Genomic DNA, 12016 nt, shown 5'->3' with positions numbered 1-12016 from the left:
GAGTGCTACAGCAACGCTCCCTACTTGCGATTCCCTGCGACTGGATTCAGAGGCACTTCACTGCCTCCGACACTGGAAGGAGAACATGGCCATCATGCTCAGTAACCGTTGATAGCCTTATCCTCTACAAATGTCTCTAATTCTCTGGCACCCAGCGGCATACCTAGGGGCTGTCTAAGTTGCCCTCCACCAAGGGTGCAGGCCGGGGGGGGGGGGAGGGGCGCGCAAAAACCATGCCTCTCCAATCTGGCTTGGAGCGGTTAGTACAGTGGTACCTCGGGTTACATACACTTCAGGTAACAGACTCCACTAACCCAGAAATAGTACCTTGGGTTAAGAACTTTGCTTCAGGATGGGAACAGAAATCGTGCTCCGGTGGTGTGGCAGCAGCAGGAGGCCCCATCAGCTAAAGTGGTGCTTCAGGTTAAGAATAGTTTCAGGTTAAGAACAGACCTCCGGAACGAATTAAGTACTTAACCCGAGATACCACTGTACAGGGGTAGGCAACCTAAGGCCGTATGCAGCCCATTTGTCTTCTCAATCCGGCCCGCGTACGGTCCGGGAATCAGTGTGTTTTTACATGGGTAGAATGTGTCCTTTTATTTAAAATGCATCTCTGGGTTATTTGTGGGGCATAGGAATTCGTTCATATTTTTTTTCAAAATATAATCCGGCCCACCACATGGTCTGAGGGAGGGTGAATTGGCCCATGGCTGAAAAGGGTTGCTGACCCCTGGTTAGTATAACCTCCAACATTTCCCTGATGAAATATATTATTATTATTATTAATCCCACCCATCTGACTGAGCTGCCCCAGCCATTCTGGGTGGCTTCCAACATATATGAAAACAAAATAAAACATTGCACATTTAAAAACTTTCCTACACAGGGCTGCCTTCAGATGTGTTCTTGTATAGTTACTTATCTCCTGGGCTTGGGGGGTTGCATAACTCCATACCCTCCAACATTTCTCCAAAGAAAATAGGGACGTCCTAAGGAAAAGCAGGACATTCCAGGATCAAATCAGAAACTGGGTCGGCTTCTGTAAATCCGAGACTGTTCCTGGAAAATAGGAGGGTCTGGGCTAGGAGCCCACGTGGCCATCTGTGCACTCCCCAGGCCGCTGCTCTGGGTGGGCCAGGCAAGGCACACGGACTCCTCTGGGTGCCTCAGCAAAGGAATCCGGCGGCTGGTATATGGCACTATTAGAAGTGTGAACAGAGCACCCAGCGGAGCTCAGAGGGAAGAAAGATGGAGAGAGTGGTCGTGAGTGGCAGGAAGAAAAAGAAAGCAATGGAGGAAGGAGGCAGAAGACAAAGCAGTGAGCAGAGGGCAAGCAGGCAGATGGACCATCGAGGAGGAGGAGGAGGAGGAGGAGGAGGAGGAGGAGGAGGAGAGGCAGAGCACAGCAGACCCCAGTGGCTGCGAAGGAAGTCACTGGTGCAGTGCGAAAGATGCTGAAAAGCACACTTTTGGAGTTTCTGGCCCATGGTCTCTCCCAGCTTCAGTGGCACAGATATATCTCCTTATGGAGGATGCAAGGCATAGGGGCCACCAATGCAGCTCCTTGGCAAGGCCACAAGGGAGCCCAGGTATGCCTCTGCTGGGGCCTTTGCAAATGATGCAACAAATCAGTTAGCCTCCGAAGCATTAGGACTGGAGAGAGAAACCCAAATGCAGCCAACGCCCTCCTCCTGTTCCCGCCCCCCAAGCACCTAAAATAATTAGGTGCCATGAACCATTAAGCTTGAGATGTTAGATTCTCTCTAATGTCTTCTGACACTGTGTAATACCTGCTGCTAAGCATGCCGTTAGGCTTTGAAAACTTCTGAATCTTCTGTAAGCTTCAATATTGAATAATAAGTCAAGATACAGAAATATGAAAGGTGCACTCTGAGAGTAGGACTGCCAGAAATGGCTAATTAAATACTTCACTCTGGTGCTGGACTCGCCTTCCTTGGAGGTTTTTAAGCAGAGGTTGGACATCCACCTGTCATATATGATCTAGTTGAGATTCCTCCATTGAAGGGGGATGGACCAGATGACCGTTGGGGGTTCATATCGGAGTTCATTCACATGCTTCTCTTTCGATGTGATCTAGTCTACATGCCACCATCAGCCAGCAAAGCTCATCTGAATTCTGCATAGATCAACAGGCCAGTCCCTAGAAATGCACAGGAACCTGATCCTGTCATTAGGTAGAGTGAGGAGGCTGCTTCAGGAAGTTGCTTTTGGGTGTTGTGAAATGGCAGAGTTTAGAGCTGCTTTGCCATCTGTTGAATTTTATTATTACGGTCACAGACCAGTTCCCAGCTCACTTACAATATCAGAAAAATCATAAAACACAACAGGAATACATTGGATTGCAATTGGGTATAACAGAATCAATTCAGATATAGCGGCAGTTAAATATAAATATATTAAATTTTGATCATTAAAATATAACCTAAAATTGTCATTTAAAACCTTAATCATTTGGGCATCAATAGGCTGATGCCAGGGGTGGGGTGCAGAGGGTGAACAGAGCTCTCCGATGCCACTGGATTCTGAGAGGGTGCAACGAGGCGCCTCCATGACAGATGTCCTTCAGAGGCAAGCTGTGCAGGGGCCAGGCCTTTGGGGCTGGGATGGTGCCTCCTTCTCCTAAAGAGGCAGTGACATAGCATGGTTGCCAGTGCCTGTGGCCATGTGGAAGGCTGGGTAGGAGGGAGGGAAACAGACGGAGTATGCATGCACATTCAACTGCCTAATGGTTTCCGCATCATGCAGGAGGTCGCAGCCACAGAAGTAAAAAAAGGAGAGTAGTTCCATTGTTTGGAGAGGTCACTTTCTGGTTCACTTGAAGAAGCTGTTTTCAACGGAGCCCAGCAATGGAAGCGTGCAGCTGTATTGAGGCAGCACTGGGTGTTGAAATTGTGCTCCCTGAACAAATTTGTGCCCAGGGCAACTGCCCCTGTGCACCCGCCCCACGCTACGCCACTGTCCGACCCTACCTGGAGATTCCTGGTACCTTCTGCATGCAAAGGTGCTGCTACTACCACCGCTGAGCTTTGCCCCATCTCCCCAGTAATTCTAGAATTCTGCAAGTTCCTTGGAGAGCTTTTCAATGAAGCCAGCAAGTGCCATAAACAATATATCCTGCACTGACTGCCCCTGGCAGCACCCTAGAAGCAGTGTCTGACTTTGCTCTCCATGGAGTTTGTGGGTTTCTCCTTTCTCTTCCAAAAGGGGGGCGGTGTGCAGCATGTGACCCATTGCAGACGCGCCCCACATCTGATGGCACCAGTCCCAGTGCCAAAAAACCCAGCTGAAAACAAAGGCTTTTCCCACCCCCACGTCACACAGGCATTCCAGAATCTTGGATCTGTTCCCTCCCGCCTACAATTTCTGGCAGGACTCCTGTCCCATTCATAGCAGTGTGTCAATGTAACAGTTCAACAGGTGAAGCTTCTCCAGGAAGCCCCTTGTGGATCAGGAACCTGTTAATTGGAGGAAGCAGCAAGCAGGAATAGGCGGACAGTTTTCTAAATGGAGAGGACTAGAAAGTGGAATTCCCCCAAAGATTTGGCTTTGGGAACTTGTGCACAAACGATCAAGATGGGTGAGCCATGAGGTGGCCAACTTTGCTAGTGATACTAAAATGTACAGGGTTATTGAAACAAAGAGACTGTGGAAGTCTCCAGAAAGACCTCTCTCCTAGCTGAGTGAAGGGGTGGCAAAATGGCAAATGCAGTTCAATGTATACAAGTGCAAACTGGTGCATGTTGGCACACACACAAAAACCTGAACTTCACATGGGGTCTGAATTGGCAGTGACTGACCAGGAAGGAGACATTGGGGGTCCTAATGGATAGCTTGATGAGGATGTTGACCCACTGGGCAGCAGCTGTGAGAAAAGCAAACTCCACTCTAGGGATCGTTAGGAAAGGAATTACAAATCAAACTGCAGGCATCATAATGGTGCGACTGCCTTCGGAATATTGTAGTGCCCAGGTCTGTTCGCCTCACCTGAAAAAGGATAACGTTGGGGAAGCTTTGGAAAAGGGCAACCAAAATTATCAAGGGGGGGTATAGCGACTACGTAATGAAGAAAGGTTGCAGCGTTTGGAACTTTTTCGTTTAGAGAAAAGACGAGCAAGAGGTATCTTATTAAATTATGCAAAATGGCGTGGAGAAAGTGGACAGAGAACCTTTTTTTCTTCCTCTTTGGAACTCATGGACAGTCAACGAAGATAATGAATATCTTAGACCAATTATTTCAATCTGAGCCCCTGTAACCCTAATACTGTCCACTCAGAAGTAAATCCTAGCTAGCTGCATAGGGTCAATTCAGCGGGACCTGCCTAGGCGCAAATGCAGCTGAAGTCAACGGGGCTTACACCCCAGTAGACACGAACAGGGGAGAATGCGATGCTGCTGGAGTCCTGCCAGTTAATCCACCATAATTAAAGCGGGTGCGGTTTTCTCTCCCCCCCCCCCCGGTCTCCTTTGCATTTTGGAAAGGTTTTTGCTTGTGCTGCGCTTTGGCGAGCCTCGCGGCCTTATGACGACTGGCTTCATGATTTTGTACAAGAGAAGCCAGGGCCTCTGAGTGATGGCGGCGGCGGCCTTCATTAATCCGGATTAAAGCCATTTGCGCGGCCTCTTAATCCTTCTGCCGGCGGGAGGGAGGCGCCCTGCCGGGCGCTTGGACGGGATTCCGAAGCTGCTGCAAATGCATTCCTGCTGCTGCTTCCTTCTCTCTGCCAGCCTTTGCATCCCGCCAGCGCCCCTCTCGCCCCTTCCAGAAGGGGAGTCCGCGCATTCACACACCCGCTAACGCTCCCCTATGTCCGCCCGCCCCCCTTTCTTTTCTCTCTCCTCTACCCCCACCCCACTCCGCCCCCATTCGGCGCAGGCGCCCCTCTCGCAGCCATGCACCTGCTCCCCTACCGTTTAACCCGTGCATTTGCAACGCCGAGGCAGCGCGTCGGCTTTTGGCGTCGCTCATTTGGCGGGCCTCCCGTCCGTGCGTCCCGTTATCCCGGGGAAGCAGCAGCAGCAGGAGGAGGAAGGAGAGAGGGGAATCTCCGCCGCCGGGCAGGATGTCCTGCTGCTGGTGCTGCTGAGCAGGGCGAGGAGGGGAATCGTGCAAGATGTCGCTGCTGCTGCGCCTTGGCTGGAGGTGAGCGCGCCGCGGAGGAGCCAGTCCTCTGTGCGCCCCGGCGATGTTCCCCGCCGCCCGCGAGGCCGCGCCGCCGGCCGGACCCCCCCAGAGCCCGGAGACGCCTCCGACGACGCCGGGGGTCTGCTGCCCTGCCTTGGCCGAGCTGAGCGACGCCGAGCTGGGCGTGTGCAGCAAGGAGGAGCTGGTGCGCCGCTTGCGCCACGAGGAGGCCGAGAAGCTGGCGGCGCTGGTGCAGCGCGGCCGGCTCATCCAGGGCGTCAACCGGCAGCTGCAGGAGCACCTCCGCGAGATCCGCGAGCTGAAGGCCGTCAACGGGCGCCTGCAGACCGAGAACCGCGAGCTGCGCGACCTGTGCTGCTTCCTCGACGAGGACCGCCTGAAGGCCAAGCGCCTGGCGCGCCACTGGCAGCTCTTCGGGCACCACGCGGCGCAGGTGCTGCGCGACGAGGTGGCCGCCTGCCTGCGCAAGCTGGCCGGCCTCGAGGGCCTCCAGGAGCGCCTGGCCAAGGACAACCTGGAGCTCAAGGAGCTCTGCCTGGCCCTGGAGGAGGAGTGCGCCTCCGCCCGGCCCGACGCCAGCCCCAGCCCCGGCGGAGGCTCCTCCGAGCTCAACCTGCCCTGCGGGCCCCGCGACTTGGGCGACGGCAGTTCCAGCACCGGCAGCGTCGGCAGCCCCGACCAGCTGCACCCCGCCTGCACCCCCGACGACTGAACCCCTCGCGCCGCCCGGCCCGTCGACTCGGGTCAGCCAGGACAGGGCGCCCGGCCTTCCTCGCCTTCTCTTCCCATCCCCAGCCCCTGTCGCTGAAGATTTCACGCCTCGGGGAGACGAGAACCCGCCCGTCCCCCCACATCCCAAAGCAGGGCAACGGTGGATGCATTTAATTTATTGCCACCGGTTTTTTTCCGTTTTCTTAAAAAGTGGTTCCTGTGTGGTCCATGCTGCATCGGTGAACGCAGCAAGCTTCGACATCACACAGAGCTCGTGTTTTTTCAAAAAATATATAAAGCCATAACTCTGGCCAGTGTACAGAGCTTTTGGATTGATTACAAGGAGGTGTTTCGTTTTTTTAAATAAAGCCATAAAATATCGTTGGAGGGCTCCTCCCACCCCCATCTTGCGACCCCCGTGGCTGACATCCTAACACTCCCCTGGAGAAACAGGGACTTCTAAATCGTCCCAATGGAAATGGGGCCATTGTTCCAATCTAGCAAGGTCGGGTACAGCAAGGGTCTCTCTGCTGCCACATTCCCGCGTTACCGGAGTGAGACCTTTATATGTCATGAACCATTTTGGTGTGGGGGGGGAGGTAGCACGCTTTTGGAGGGGCGTCTGCAATTCCATGGCTGCACTTGGCAGTATTTAGAAATGGTGCGCTGATTCTGGCAGTGGGCTTCCCCTCTTGAAAGGAGAGGTGTGGGTGATGAGCCTCTTTCTCTGTGCCCTGGAAAAATCCTCCATTGTGTGCGTCTCCTCCTTGTGCAGCAATAAAACTACTAGGACCTTTGCAAAGCTAAGCGGGTTTCAAATTGGATTTCCTGCATTGCAGGGGGTTGGACTAGATGACCCTGGCGGGGGTCCCTTGCAACTCTCACGATTCTGTGTGTACACAGGGTTGGAGGGGGATAGGGGAGAGCAGCAGTGATGATAATTTGATCCTGGCTGCTTCGGAGGGAGGGGGGTGTTTGGAGGTGGTGCTTTTGTGGCGTCTGAATTTGGCTGGAGTGCCTAAGAAGGCAGGTTTCTTGTGCAAGAGGGGATGAGAGAGTCAAGCCACACTGCAGGATTTTTCAGGACCCCCCCCCGCCCACTTTGCATGCTTCTGTCCCCGCTCCTCTCATTTATTGAAATTGGAAAGGAACCCAGAGGCTCAGTTGACTGGAACTGCCTGGAGGGAACACCACCATCCCTTGAAAACAACGGCCCCTCAAAAACTATTTGGGAACCTCGTATTGGAGCAGGATCCAAGAGGCTGCAACTCTCTCTCCTTGGAGGGTAGGACCTCAAAAGGAACCATTATCCTGTTTTTGAAAATGCGCCCTTCTCCTGCTCCTTAGGGAATAAACAGGGATCGTGGGGGGAGGGGGGAGTTGGCTGCTGGGTCCCTGAGCCAACGACTCCCCGCAACTTGAAAGTGAACTTCTGAATAGCAATAGCTTCCATGATTCAGTTTTGACTGAGAACATGGTCTCAATGGTTAAACGTGGTGGTCCTTGGAACTCTCCTCCACTTGAAACACTAGGCCCTTTGTGGCAGGATATATGCTGGAAGGGTGGAGGATATTTTAACCTTTCCGTGAGGGGCTGCTGCGATGGTCCCCCGTGGAGAGAGCTTGAGAAATTGTTGCGATGCTGCTCTTTGTTGGAGAAACGGTGGTGAAAGCAGCAAGCTTCCACCATGCACAGAACTCTGTGTAACGCGAGAGACCTGGAAGAAACGTCTGCCTCTGTTAATAGTGTTTCTCTTTGTCAACATCCTGGGACTACAGGACACAGAAGCTGGGGAAAAGGCATCCATGCCCCAACCAGGTCTCCTTGCTCCATCTCCTTTCCAGGGTGTAGCAAATGGCGCGGAGGATATCCATTGTATGATGTTTATGTTTGTCACCCTCAGAATGGAAAGGATACACACACACACCCCTCCCACCCTGAAAAGAAACCCAGGACTTGAGCAATCTCCTCTTTCTTTCAGGGTGTTAATAAATGTATTAAATTGTCACTTTTGGAGAGGGCCTCATTCTGCTTCGTGTATGTCCTGATTTCTGGTACTCTTTTTAAGCTCTTTTATCAGCCAGCTACTTGGTGTGGAGCAAATTGGGTGTGTGTGGGTGAGAGAGAGAGAGTTAATTTGTGCAAGTGTGTGTTGCTGTCTGGAGGTCTAAACCCCTCGAGTTATTAGTAGTTCCATAGAGGGAAACTTAATTAATTAATTTATATACAGTACTGCTTATATTTAAACAAAACTCTTAAGCAGTTTACAACATCTTAAATAAACAGCAAGTGCATATATATATATATATATATATATGAATATAAATATAATTCCAGGGGTTTTCCACATTCTGTAAAACATAATTAACAACTAAACAGAGCATATTTAGGTTGCGCTCCTGCACACATTTTTGTAGGAATTCTAGCCGCATTGAACTCTGTGTGACTTCTGAGTAGGCGTGGATGGCTTTGTGTTGGAAGCTTGTGTGAAAACTATCCCTAAACTATTAAGAGTACTTTGCACATGTGTAGGGTCAATTTATTCCTATTTTGCCTAGCCTTCCTTGACCTGGTACACTGCAGATGTTTTGAACTACAACTCCCATCTATCAGCTTTGCAGCTGGGGTGGTGTGGGGAGAATAATGCCTTGTGTTTTGTATGGATTTGAAGCTCAAGGAATGCCTTGTTACCAAAATGCCACACACACCCCACCCCGTAAAAGTCAATTCTAGTCAGCCAGTTTATTGAACATTCATCCTGATTTTTGTGGAGAGGTCAGACAGCACTTCATCAACTCAAGAGTTATCCCGCATTTCCACATTTCCCTGTTACAGTGGTACCTCGGGTTAAGTACTTAATTCATTCCGGAGGTCCGTTCTTAACCTGAAACTGTTCTTAACCTGAAACACCACTTTAGCTAATGGGGCCTCCTGCCGCTGCGCTGCCGGAGCACGATTTCTGTTCTCATCCTGAAGCAATGTTCTTAACCCAAGGTACTATTTCTGGGTTAGCGGAGTCTGTAACCTGAAGCGTATGTAACCCGAGGTACCAGTGTACTTCCCTTCTTACGAAAACACGGGGGGTGGGGGGCGGATTTTTGGCTTTCATTCTGTACTGGCTTTCATTCTGAAACCTGAATTTGCCAGATCATGACTGCATCTCACACGGAAATGGCAACCGTATGGAAGCTCCCATATTTTGTGCGTGAAGTTAGTGGCAGAGTCCGTCCTCCTGCCTACGTTTCAGCTGCTTGTTCAGGGAGGGCGGCGGGAGGGGGTGTGTGGAAGAGAGAAATGGGTGCTGTGCTTCTTCCTTCCTCCAGTACTAAACTTAATCCTGGTGCACCGGGGTCAGGAGAAGGCCAGCCATGGTGGTGGGGGGGGGGGGCGGGTTGGATGGAAAACCGGATAAGAGAGAAATGTTCCTCAGAGGCCGGTGGAGACGGGGTGGAATGCATTCCTGGCAGGTTGCTGGCTGGGGAGTTTTGAGGCAGCTCCCAAAGGCTTAAAAAGATCCCTTCCCCCATGGCAGTGTGGTATAGTGGCTAGAGCCTAGAAGGACTGGATTTACAGCGTCCATTCAGCCACAGTATGCAGTAGGTTCCCTAAAGCAGTGTAGTGGTTAGATAACCGGGGAGATCAGGGTTCAAGTCCCCACTTGGTCGCAAAACTCCTCTTGGGCCAGTCCCTGTCTTTTCTCCACCTAACTCGCAGGGTTGTTATGGGGGATTTAATGAGGTAGGGTTGCCATATGTCTGGAATTTCCTAAACATAACCGGGATTCAGTCACTGGAAACAGTGCCCCTGGATGGAAACCCATGTCAGAAGTGTAGATTTTGGTGAATTTCCTTTTTTAAAAAAAATAAAATGGTGGGTTTTTTTAGATTTTTCAAAAAGGACCTCAACAGCTTTTGTCAAAATGAGGAGGCAAAGAACCGTGCAGGCCAACTTGAGCTCTTTAAACACAGAGACCATTAGAGAAGAGGGTGTGTTAAGCTGACGTCTGCGACTCTCTACACGTGACACACTTAGTATCTTTGGGGTTGGTGGTCTTGCTGCTCCCCTCCCTGAACAATAGCACCCACAATATAACTGGCTGTGTTTAACTATATAAATTCTTTATACATCATATAAACATACCTCTTTTCGCATTATCAAATTAAGTAGAAGCAATTAAAGACCAACATTTTGAACAGGAAATACAAATACAGTGGTACCTCAGGTTACATACGCTTCAGGTTGCATACACTTCCGGTTACAGACTCCGCTAACCCAGAAATAGTATCTCGGGTTAAGAACTTTGCTTCAGGATGAGAACAGAAATCACACAGCTGCATCAGCGAGAGGCCCCATTAGCTAAATTGGTACCTCAGGTTAAGAACAGTTTCAGGTTAAGAACAGACCTCCAGAATGAATTAAGTTCTTAACCCGAGGTAGCACTGTACTTCTGGGTTAGCGGAGTCTGTAACCTGAAGTGTTTGTAACCCGAGGTACCACTGTAAAACCGTCCTGTGTTGGTGACGATCGCCCTTGCACTGTTGTGTTTGGGGACCCCTGTGCCCATTCCGCGGAAAGGGCCCCCCGAATCTGTCCCCAGATCCCTACTCTGATGGTACCACTGCTTCTGTGTTTCCTACTTTTGCCGTTGTGGGAACAAGGCACCCTGCGGACGTGGCTGTGGCACAAGCGCTGGTCAGCATGTCCCCCCCCCCCCAAATTTCATTTTGCCGTTGTCAAGAACCAACCCGCAAGGCTGAAAAGAGAGGGCAAGCAAGGAAGAGCCCCTGTCCACCCCCACCACCACCCCTCTGCTTCCTGCCCAGCCAAAGTGGAGACAAAGGGTCTCCAGCCAGGAAGCAGATGGCCGGATCCTGGCTCTCCGATAACGAGGAGTCAACCTCAACAATCACCGGACATGCTTGTTGCTCTGCAGCTGGATCTCCCCAGGCTCAAAAAGGGCTGGCTTGTGAGTGTGTGAGTTCTAACCTCAGATGTTCCCACCCTGCTGGAGAGAAGGAATCTGCTGTGGCCCCACGCCGTGGAACGCGCAGAAGGTTTCGGTTTTAATTTAAAAGGTGTATATCGCTTCCCAAGGGACATGGGTGGTGCTGTGGGTTAAACCACAGAGCCTAGGACTTGCTGATCAGAAGGTCGGTGGTTCAAATCCCCGCAACGGCATGAGCTCAGTCCATGCTCCTGCCAACCTAGCAGTTTGAAAGCACATCAAAGTGCAAGTAGATAAATAGGTACCGCTCCAGCGGGAAGGTAAACGGCGTTTCCATGCGCTGCTCTGGTTAGCCAGAAGCGGCTTAGTCATGCTGGCCACATGACCTGGAAGCTGTACACCAGCTCCCTCGGCCGATAAAGCAAGATGAGCGCCACAACCCCAGAGTCGGTCACGACTGGACCTAATGGTCAGGGGTCCCTTTACCTTTCCCTATATCGCTTCCCACCAAAAAAGCCCCGAGTTGTTTCCACAAGCTGATGTGGAGGAAATCCACCATGGTATGAAGCAGTCTCTGTGCAACTGCAGGTGGGAGCTGCCCAAAGGAACCTTTCTTGGCTGGCCGGGCAAAGAGATGATTTGCCAAAGCACAAAAGTCTCTTGCAGAGGAGATTTTCAGAGTAGTGGGGTTTGTGGTAGTGCCATAGAGTCCCCATGGCCAGAGAGAGAGAGAGTGAGTCCTGGAGGGTCACAGTTGGCCCCTAGACCTGAAGTTGATCATCTCTGATTTAGGGCCAGGCCCGTTCTTCAGTGGTGGTGGTGGTTTGCTCAGAAAAAGGTCCCGAAACTGACTTGGCAGAAGTCAGCTTCTGAAAAGCAAGGAAAGTCAGATTCCCCTTTTCTAGGTAGGGTATAGAGGCTGAAAGAAGCAACTTTCAAGGCAAATGTGGCAGGAAAAACAGTTTATTGAGGGCTGTATGAAACCTTCAGCTGCAGACGCAGTGTATCTGAATATCAGCTACTGGGGCTCTTGCTTTCAGTTTCCTCTGGTGGCCTCCTAGAGGCATCTAGTTGTGGCAAAGAGGATGCTGGACTGGATGGGCTTTTGGTCTCATCCTGATGTTCACTCTTCAGCCCCCAAAGAAAGGAGATCCTCACCCCACTCCTCACTTGCAAATAAAGCACATGCCGTG

The 12016-nt window shown here is 51.3% G+C and overlaps 1 protein-coding gene across 1 annotated transcript; it reads left to right on the top strand.

Annotated features, from left to right (window-relative positions):
* Positions 1-1734: 1734 nt before the first annotated feature.
* CCDC85B (coiled-coil domain containing 85B) lies at positions 1735-7894 on the top strand. Its single transcript, XM_080984975.1, has one exon. It carries the CDS (start codon positions 5208-5210, stop codon positions 5877-5879), a length of 672 nt encoding a protein of 223 aa, XP_080841101.1. The 5' UTR covers positions 1735-5207; the 3' UTR covers positions 5880-7894.
* The last annotated feature ends 4122 nt before the right edge of the window (positions 7895-12016 follow it).

The sequence above is a fragment of the Podarcis pityusensis genome (genome assembly GCF_964106645.2).
Source record: "Podarcis pityusensis genome assembly, chromosome: 16".
NCBI lineage: Eukaryota > Metazoa > Chordata > Lepidosauria > Squamata > Lacertidae > Podarcis > Podarcis pityusensis.
Note: the sequence above shows the minus strand (reverse complement) of the source record. Positions and strands in the feature narration are given on the sequence as shown.

Coding starts and splice junctions, on each gene's coding strand:
- CCDC85B (XM_080984975.1), top strand. CDS start 5,208: ATGTTCCCCGCCGCCCGCGAGGCCGCGCCGCCGGCCGGACCCCCCCAG.